The following is a 10,012-nucleotide window of genomic DNA, read 5'->3' on the forward strand; positions in this document are numbered from 1 at the left end:
GAAAGAGAAGAGGAGCACGGCAGTGCTGATGAAGATGACCTCATGCTGCGCTGTGAGGACGATGCAGGAAAAGGTGTGTTGCTTTCCGTGGCTGAGGCACAGGAGGAGAAGGTCTTTGTATTCGAGTGTCAGTGTGTGTGCATGGGTGTGGTGGGGTGTTCAGGGTCAGAAGGCAGGTGGTCCAGCAGCCACAGCCTCCCTGGCTCTCTGGAGGCGAGTCTTTAAGGGCCTGGTTCCCGTGGTTGGACATGAGGTTGATGTCTCCCTCCATGCTCTCGTTCATCTTCTCACAGATGACGTCCACCAGGCGCTCAAACACCTGCTTCACATTAATGTTGTCTTTAGCGCTGGCCTCAAAGAACTGGAAACCTGGGGGGGCACATTTAGAAGATACAATAGAAGATAGTCAACAAAAACTACAAAAACAGATGTTTTACATCTTCAACTGACAAAACCTAAATCATAATGTGAAAGAGATGACTGGACATGAAGTAATGGCGTCTTAACACAAAGTCTCATCCAGTGACATGCAGCATGTGTGGACTCTCAGACCGACACCAGTGAAACCAAACCTCTCCTGTCCACACACCGGTTTAGCTGCTTGACCTGCTGCACTGCCATTAATAAGAAGCGTCTTCCAGTCAGTAACGTTCTGCCTCTGTCAGCTGACGTTAGCGCTTCCTGGAAGCAACTGGTTTAAGAACTAAACTGATCTACAGTCCACTGAAAATTGGACAAGACAACACAAACGCCGCTAAGACAAACGAGGAAAACGCGGCAGTAGCTGACATTTATGAGCAGGTCAGGTCACCGAACAAGAATTGATGTGGACGTGACGTTTGCGTTACTGTCAGATATCGGTGTGTTGCTATCAACAGGAATCAGTCAGTTCCAGGATGACCGTCTGACTCTTCCTCTGGTTGCCGGCTAAACAAACCTCACTGTGCTCATGTTCTCCAGGGTTTCGCTTCTCCTGTCAGGCTGAACCAGTGAACAGGAGTTTAGTCTGAATGTGATGAACTAAGTAAATCACAACCCCCGACAGACAAGAACGACACCTGGAACCATGTCACAACAAACAGAGATGGCCTCAAAATGCTTGGAACTGTTCTAAACACAGGATAAGAACTGGACTAAAGTGTCTAGGTTTTGCTGAGAGACTAACAAAAATCAAAAGGTTTAATTGGACTGAAACTATAACATTTTTGTTCAAAGACAGACTACATCAGGTGTGGGTGTGAACGATGGTGCTGACCTAGCTCCTCTGCCAGCCTCTGGCCGTCCTCTGTGGGGACCATTCTGTCGTCCTCCAGGTCACACTTGTTACCGACCAGGATCACCTGAGCGTTGTCCCATGAGTACGTCTTGATCTGCGTCGCCCTGGAGGACAAAGTTTCAGTCCACATGAACACAAAACCCAACCAATCAAATGCTTTTCTGATTAAATGACTATTAATTTACAGGGGACCAGTAGTTGCATGTATTTATTAACATTTCTCAGAGTCACTGCCAGGAAATTAAGCAGGATGTTGTCTAACTTGGGCTGCATCTTCTGAGCTCGTAGAGGGAAACAACGTTATCATAAAACAAACCACAGATGTTGCAGACGTGGTGAAACACGTGAAGGACCAGTCGTTCACGGACAACATAGTTTCTGTGTTTGATGTATATTTACGTATGTGTTCTTAGGTTACACTGTGGTGCTGGTAGAACAACATTTCAGTCCACTGTGCGTTTCTGTGCACGGCAATAAAATGCCTCAACTAAACACGCAGCTTGTTTCCAGCCTTGATAGCCTAAAGCGCTTGGTAACCGACCACATGGTGGGACTGTCCAGAGCAAATTTGTTAGTCCAACTAACAAAAGGACACCACAAACACAAGCCCTGGTGTCACCGGCGTGCCACACAGTTTAAACTCACCAGTCCTGCACCGCGTTGAAGGAGTCCTGGTTGGTGATGTCATACATGAGCAGGAAGCCCATGGCTCCTCTGTAGTAGGCTGTGGTGATGGTACGGTAACGCTCCTGCCCCGCAGTGTCCTGTGCGCGCACACACACACACACACACACACACATCAGTACCACCAAAAAACACAAACGTCATGATTCCTCCTGTGATCACTGAAGACATGATGTGAAACCACAAGAGGGCACTGTTGTCCAAACTACGGCCTGACAGGACACACTGTGCAGTAAACTCCTCATTTAGCTTCAGAAACCTTTGGTTCAATGTGAACAAGCAGCTGCTTCAGGCTGAATGTGAACAGGGCACAGCTGGAGCTGGTTCCCAGTGCTTTTCTCTCCCAATGTCCCCAGACAGACCCGTGTCCCTCCTTGGTGTCCCTAACATGATCTCAGACAGGGCCGTGTAACACAAGTCAATACTCCCAAAACAGATTTTCATCCAACTCTGCCGTCAACATCCTGATCAGTGTGGTGAAGTAACAGCTGAGTGTGAGCTGGCCTTCTTCTTCTTCTTTGTCGGGTGACAGTGGTGCCGTGGGCGGCGCAGTCGCCTCCCAACGGAAGGTTGAAGGTTCGAATCTCGGTATTGTCCATGATGGCGGCGCGGGGCCCTCGGCTCCAAACAAAATGTCGTTGTATGTGTTATAATAAAATAAAGGTTCTTCTTCTATTTGGTCACAAAATCCATTCATGGGGGAAACTACCTGTAATGCACATTACATTCAGTCCAGGTTGACAGTTTTCAGCGTAATAATGAAGGTTTCCCTGAAATCAGCGTCCGACCTCAACAAAGCCACCAGAAGCAGTGTAAATGTACTTTACTTTTTTTTTTAATAAAATCCCTTTATGTGCTTTAAAGGTTTGTATCTTTCTTAACATAAAAAAACCTTAAATGCACAAGTTTTCATTGAAAATTAAAGGGAAAAACTATTTAAATTAAAGAATATGAGTTTTTAAAACATTTTTCTGTAATTTTATGGCCATTTTTGTCACCCAGGCTGCCAGGGTCTTTCCGTTTCCTGTATTATAAATACATTTCTGGCATTTGAAACAAACCAAACGGCTGTAACCTCAGCGAGTTCTGATGATTTTAACTGGGGACTGACCTCCTGCCTTCAGACACACACACGCATTACAAGGCTCCCCTGTACCAACATGGCGGCCGCAGTGAACATCAGCGGCTCAAGAGGAATCTACATGTTTGCTGTCAAATGGAGGCTGCGTGTATGCAGCGGGCACTCGCAGAGCGATAGAGGTGGTCCTCTCCCAGTGCCTTGGTAACCTGCCCGAGTCCTCCATCCTCACAAGGAGGAGGGGAGGGTTGTCCAGGTAACCAGAGACCACTGATGGTTATGAATGTTCCAGTACAGCCTGGCCTGAGCGATCCGTCTCACTTTACAACGGAGAGCTAGGGTGTGGCAGAAATCCCTCTGTCAGACAGCACAGAGAGAGAAACTGCTCGTCCCCCATTGGGTCGTTGACTGTCTCCAGTGCCACATTCAGAGTCTGCTTCCTGTCAGCTGGGACTCTTGTTTAAGTGTGAAGTGTTCCAGGTTGACCTTTCTCTAATCCGTGCACAGATGACCAAACATCTGGCAGCCTAGATGTCTAACCAAACAGTGCGTGTCCGGGGCTGCGCCAATCAGCCCAGCCAGTAAACAGACGCCGACCCCTCATGTGTGCGTGTACAATGGACGGCGAGGCCTCTGCACGGTCTGAGCCTGTGGCGTCACCTGGACCCGGTGTGTTCATGTTAGCTGCACACGCACACACAAGCTCTCATCCCCTGGGCTACTACACGCAACATACTGTATGTGTAGGTGTGTTTATGCCGAGTGTGCGACAGGTGTGCGTGTTTGCTCAGCGCCCAGAAACATGTTTCCATGAGCCAGAAAGGAGGGATGTGAATGATATGTGTACACAGGGTGAACACACTGTACATGTGTGTTCACTGTGAATGGGCCATGTGGTGTGTGATACACACAAGGAGGCTGGCAGCTGGCACCGGGCCATCGACAGCACTCTGTCACGGAGCTGGTGAATCTCCTACAGATGGTGCTCACAGCCAGAGATGTTACCAGGGTTGATTATTAACCGCACACGAAGACAGGCCTGCTGCTCCCACACCCTTTAAACACACTGCTACATTAGCGCTGCAGTATCCATTACGCTCACAGCAACTTCCTCTGCTTCCTGAGCACAGGAAATGCCATTCTACAGCAGCCTCAGTGGCCACATCAGGGTCAGGGACACGCAGTGTGCCCAGGTCCTCACACAAATACCCAACACATACGACACATTACTGCCATGCACACGCAGCCAACACTGTGTGTCATCTAATGGATGTTTGATCAGGCAGGAGAGTGTGTGCTTTGGTGTGGGCTCCTCAGCTACTGAGTCATCTGTGTCATCGTACATGCATCATACACACTGTTGGTTCAATGAATCATCTGTTTGAACAGCCCAGCGATGTGTATCAGTGAGGAAAGAGCAGCTAGTGGAGGAAAAGTAGGGTTACGCCTTAAAGTATAGTGTGAAAGTCCTGCAGTGGAACCAGGGTTCACTTTCTATAGACTGTTCCCCGTCGTCAGGCTAAGCTGCAACTTTACATTCTGCAGCCACTGTGGTTCAGTGGGTAGAGCAGTCATCTCCCAAACAGAAGATCGGCGGTTCGAATCTCAGTGCCTGCTATCCGCATGTCAAAGTGTCCTTGGGCAAGACACTAAAGCTCCCCCCCATTGCCCCTGGTGGTTAGAGCCATCAGTTGAGTTGGCGCCGCAGATGGCTGCCTCGGTTCTGTACCAGAAACAAATTCCTTGTGTGTAACATACTTGGCCAATAAAGGTGGTTATCCTGATTATTATTATATCTTCATTTCACCATACACAGCAGAATCTCAGCAAGGAAGCAACTCGGTTTGTTTCAAACATGGTGTCGCTAAAGGTCCCGTGCTGCTGTTAGGGCGGGGTGTTAGAAAGAGAACGGACAAACCACATTATCACTATAGCTCCCCCACTGTGGTGGCACTCACCATATCACAGCTGATCAAAATTTCTTCTTCACTTTGGAAATACAAGTTTGAATTCAAGGTCCCCTTACTGGGGTTTCACACACACGGCTGTTGCCAAGGACCAACAGCTTTGACACATCCTGTTAAGGACAGCTTGACTCGACTTTTTCAGTTATGGGCAATATTTATTTTAACAAAAAAACCTAGGCAATTATAATAATTATTTTGTCAGACCGGGTCAGTCTAATCCAACAGTCCTGCAATAGACCCTCTTTCATGAAGGTGACTGTGCTGTTTCTATTATTGTGTCCACCCCATTCATATCACTGAGGCTAAAAACCAGAACCAGCTCTCGTGGAACCCGGTCCAGGTGAACAGCAGCACAACCTGCAGCCTCCACAGTGACCATACAGGTGAACTGACAGCTCGGAGGAGCAGGCTGAACATCATTGCCTTCACGGAGCAGGACTCACTGCAGCACTATTAGACTAGGCCGAGTTTGACACAGGGGTTCCTAATAAACTGATCACTGTGTGCATGTGAACATTTTAGCAGACCCCAGATCAGGGTAGGGAGTAAATGAGGAAGTCTTTTTACACTTGCACAGTTCACAGGCTGAACTTGCACAACAGTCCAACCCACAGCTGTGCACAAACCTTCAGTCTCAGTGCAGACATGACGCTGACGGACAGGGGCTTCATTTCCTTTTCCTTCATCTCCCTGTGCTTCATTTAGCAGTGTGGTGACCCAGTGCACCGCCACTAATCAAAACCACAATCTATCGCTTCTTTCTTCCACTCACCCAGATCTGCAGCTTAATCCTCTTGTCATTGCGGAAGACGGTCTTGACCTTGAAGTCGATGCCCACAGTACTGACGAAGGCAGAGGTGAAGGAGTCGTCAGCGTAGCGGAACAGGAAGGAGGTTTTTCCCACACTGCTGTTGCCTATGATCAGCAGCTTGAACATGTAGTCAAAGTTCTGGTCGGCCGCATCCTTCTGGGAGGGCTGCTGCTGGACGCGCGAGTCATTGGATGCCATCTGACGGGGGAGAAAAAGAAACCGGTCAGGAGCGAAGGGCACATGAAGCATTTGATCAGCTTTACCACGGCACTGCACGGCATCGATGCTGACACTGGTGAGAGTCGACTGAAACTAACATCAGCAGGTCAAGCTCCACTTCCACGGTCAAAACTCCTAAATGTCTATGAAACATAGCAAGAACAGCATTAACAGCATCTCAAGCTGCCAGAGCCCAAGGGGGCATCGGACGTTAAACAAAGGGAAGCTGGAAATCCTCACATCTCGCACGAAGACGTCTGGCATCTCAGTGGCTGTTTCATTTTGGCCAGTTTTGTTTCTATAACGCCAAATCACAACAGAAACCACTTTACGTAGACAAAGCCCAACAACCCCCCCACACAAGCGCTCGGCAACAGTTGGGAGAGGAAAGACTCCCTTCACCAGGCTCTGGGCGGGCTCCAGGGGCCCACTAACCCCTGGGCCAGTGTCAGCTCAGCTGGTTCATGTCCCTCCACGTTCCCGTTTGCACCAGGCTGCCTCGTTATCATGTTCTTATCACCAGCTAATGGCTTAATGAACTGAGAGTACGACAGCAGTAAGTGCAGCTCTTACTGACCTGGAGAAGCTGCAGTGACATCACTCTGGGATCAGACATTCACTCCCTGGGGGGGGGGGCCTCAGCTGCCACCAAAACCCACTAATGGTCTGAACCAGTTCACCCAGCTTTCATGTGCAGAGACATACCAGTATCCATGTCACAGTAGCATAAGGAGAGGAGGGGCTTAGGTACTACAGTCAGTCTCTAATGAGCAGTTTACAGACACACCCCCTCCCCCAACAATCCATTGTCCACCATCTGATAACATGCACTTGACCCAAAGACCACCCCAGTCTGCCATCTCATAGGACATCTAAAGTCCCACACTGCCCTTCGGAGTGAGGACACACGAGACCACCCTCCGCAGAAGCCACTTCTGAATATGACTTGGAGGAAAAGGAAAAATGTGTTTCCTTGCTTTCTCCCTCCTCGCATTTTCCCCTCACATCCCTTCTCATGTGTTGGGTGAGCGGGACTGAGACACGAGGAAACGTGGTGCAGTTAAGGGAACTGTAACAAGCTGAAGTTAGACGAGGAAGGACACAGTTACACTTACTGGAAACCATGCAAGCCTGAAGCATCACAACCACCAAACAAACTGTCTTCACTGGATTGTTCTGAACCTGCAGCGTGAAGCAGACACACGCACCAGTCTGTGCTATGTTCTGAGCTGATGTGAAGAAACGCTGCAGTTTTCTCACAGGAGGAAAACAACACAATACCCACTGACAACTCCACCCTCTGCCGAAGGCTCACCGGGGGCTGCTCTCTGGGTCCCATTCAGGCTCCAGTCCTCCTGATCTCCAGCCTCACATGATGCCCGTGCTGTCAGGGTCTCATAGATCTTACAGCACGGCCCCAAAGACTCCGATGATGTTGTTTTCTCACATCAACCCTCCCATCAGCTCAGCCTGGGCCCGAGGGCATCACATGCACTTTGTTTGCTGTGCAGCTCAGGGCGTCTGCAGACTCATACAGTCTGCACACATCATCTTCTGCTTTTTAAAAACACAGTAGATCATTTACAGGACTGACTCTGTGCTGTCTCATTACTGTGTGGTCTTACTTTATTCTGTCATGTCAGGTTTCCTCTGAGAATGTAAATGACTGACAAAAAGTACAGAACGATGAGCTGGACCAGGGCCTGGACTCACACACATTACGGTGAGGACACCACATTCACTGGTGCTGCTGTCTCTGGACGGGGTTGGTGAGGAATTACACACAAGCACATCATCACCAGCTGTGTCCGTTACCACTGATGTTGTCCTGACGTTTTTACACAGAGTTAATGGCCACCATTTCAACACCAGGCTGTTCTTACAGTCAGAGGCGTCTCCAATTACAACAGGTTACAGATTTCTGACATTTCAAATAAGAAAAACATGAACTCCCTGTCGATCCAAAGTAATCAAGTACATCAAGGCCTTACTTCAGAATTACCTTCACCCCCAAACACAGAAGGCTGAGCTGACTTGCCCCACAGGCCACTGGGGCCCCATTGTCCCCAGTAGCACGGGCAGGGGCCATTACGCTCAAGGCCGGCTGGTGCTGACCGCCTCTGATTAACTGGCAGCTGTCACGTCTGCTCCCATCGGGGGTACGTTTGGTTCCACGCTCGACTCGATCTGTGCCAGATAAGCCGACTTTACCGGTGTGATGAGCACAAGCAGAGCCGCGGTACGAGCCGCACACCAGCCACCGTGTGGGCACAGACCCCGGATCTAACGAGACATGAAGTTTGCCGAGTGCTGGAGGCAGGACCGAACGCTCAAACTTGGACCAACTCACCTTCTGACGGAAGAAAGCAAAGGCCCAGCTCGGTTCCTCTCGAGTCCGATCTCCTCCGTCCGGCAGTGACGCGCAGGGTGAAAACTAGTCAGCCACTCAGTGGAACCCGGTGGCGACTGGAGCAGATCCCGGATCTGGCGTGTGTGCGCACAGCTGACGCTGAAGTGGATGCGGATACTGGCTCATGTGCACGGCTCCAGGAGAGGGCTGGCCACTGTGCGTGCCCGCGTGAACGCGCAGACAGAGACCACACCAAACGCACACACCCTCAGGAAACACCAGTATTCATTCACGTTTCCCGAGGCGTTTCAGCACCGAGCCGCATCAGACTCGTTACAACAAGTCGTTCATTCGTTTAGGCGGTTTTATTGCACCATGTGTTTTAGGTTTTGTCTGTTTCACCCAGTTTCTTCGAGGATCTCTTGTTTAACCTGCAGCTCTGATATGATCAGTTTGTTCCAGGGAGTCTGAGGACACCTCTGGTGCTGCCTCTGCTCTCAGCTCCATCCTGTGGTTTTCTGTACATATGACTCATTCTTTTCTTAAGTACTTAAGTAGTATAATTTAGAGGTACATGTACTTTCCTAAGTATTTCCCTTCTGTACCACTTTATACTCCACTACAATCCAGACAAATGCTGTATTCTACAATCTACAGATGAATAAAGCTAAATATATTCAACTAATAAATGATATGTTGTTATACATCAATATAAAATTCCACTGGTGGGAAATCCACCAGCTACCCAGCAGGATGGAAAGTACTTCCCAGTATAAGTATATAAGGTAGTTACCATCAGCTCCACCTTTACCAGCTGCAGCATTAAAGTGATGGACACAGTAATTAGTCACTATGATCCAGTATCAGAAACGTTACTGGGACACGGGCTGTTCTGGAGGACCAGTACTGGTACTGCTGGTACTTCAGGTAGATTTGGATGCTGATACTTTTGTACTTAGTAACATTTTGAATGCAGAGCTTTTACTTGGAACAGAGTATTTCTACACAGTGGTACTACCACCTTTATTCAGTAAAGGATCTGAGTGCTTCACTGCAGATGGAGCCTGTGCTTGACTACGTTGCACTTTCTGTGGATCTCAGTGTGTTCGTGCTTCGTAGGTGCAGGTCCAGACAAGTCAATTTAAAATGAGGTCTGCTTTTCCACATTAGAAATGACTGAATTAAGATGCATGAGATTGTCAAACTGATTCATTTACCATGTTAGAGCACTGCAGGGCTGCTCTGTAGCATGATAACAGGCCTGCTCCAGCAACAGTGAATTCATTTCCTAGTGTGCATCATCAGGAGGGACGATGATCTGGTAGGGAACTGATGCCCAACTCCTCCTCGTGTTTTGCTTTGCACACACAGAGCTGAAGAACCTTTAAACATTGGCTTCACAGCTGCTGACGACTGTCATCTTTATACTGTTCTTAAGGCTTTTACTGAACTATTCCTACCAACTGTCACTTCTCAAGGTGTATTTCACTTGGAAGCTCTCCTCCATTCCCCAAAGAAAGGAGCAGATGAACTTGTTCTTTGTTAAACAAAGATTATCTCCTGCAGCCATTGCAACTGCCAACGTGACAGGACTGCAGCGCTAACATCCCCAAGAGGTTCAGACACT

The 10,012-nt window shown here is 48.7% G+C and overlaps 1 protein-coding gene across 3 annotated transcripts; it reads right to left on the reverse strand.

Annotated features, from left to right (window-relative positions):
* Window positions 1-6: 6 nt before the first annotated feature.
* Window positions 7-8,706, reverse strand: rab3db (RAB3D, member RAS oncogene family, b). 3 transcript variants are annotated; one of them, XM_020623014.1, is made up of 5 exons: window positions 8,386-8,706; window positions 5,778-6,014; window positions 1,922-2,040; window positions 1,256-1,380; window positions 7-369 (listed from the first exon to the last, which is right to left on the reverse strand). In XM_020623014.1, the coding sequence occupies exons 2-5, from the start codon at window positions 6,012-6,014 to the stop codon at window positions 41-43; spliced, it is 810 nt and encodes a 269-aa protein (XP_020478670.1). In that variant the 5' UTR covers window positions 8,386-8,706; the 3' UTR covers window positions 7-40. The 3 variants fall into 3 exon arrangements, with proteins under 3 accessions (XP_020478670.1, XP_020478668.1, XP_020478669.1); XM_020623012.1 differs by lacking the exon at window positions 8,386-8,706 and adding an exon at window positions 8,038-8,343; XM_020623013.1 differs by lacking the exon at window positions 8,386-8,706 and adding an exon at window positions 6,613-6,754.
* Window positions 8,707-10,012: the final 1,306 nt, after the last annotated feature.

This window comes from Monopterus albus, unplaced genomic scaffold (assembly GCF_001952655.1).
Source record: "Monopterus albus unplaced genomic scaffold, M_albus_1.0 scaffold292.1, whole genome shotgun sequence".
Lineage (NCBI taxonomy): Eukaryota > Metazoa > Chordata > Actinopteri > Synbranchiformes > Synbranchidae > Monopterus > Monopterus albus.

Bases quoted from the DNA above. Each gene is read 5' to 3' on its own strand.
- rab3db (XM_020623012.1), bottom strand. From the start codon at position 8,124: ATGGCCCCTGCCCGTGCTACTGGGGACAATGGGGCCCCAGTGGCCTGT. The intron at 1,381-1,921 runs GTGAGTTTAAAC...TTTGTCCTCCAG, and splicing joins TTCAACGCGGTGCAGGACTG to GGCGACGCAGATCAAGACGT. The intron at 370-1,255 runs GTCAGCACCATC...GTGCCCCCCCAG, and splicing joins GAGGCTGGCAGAGGAGCTAG to GTTTCCAGTTCTTTGAGGCC.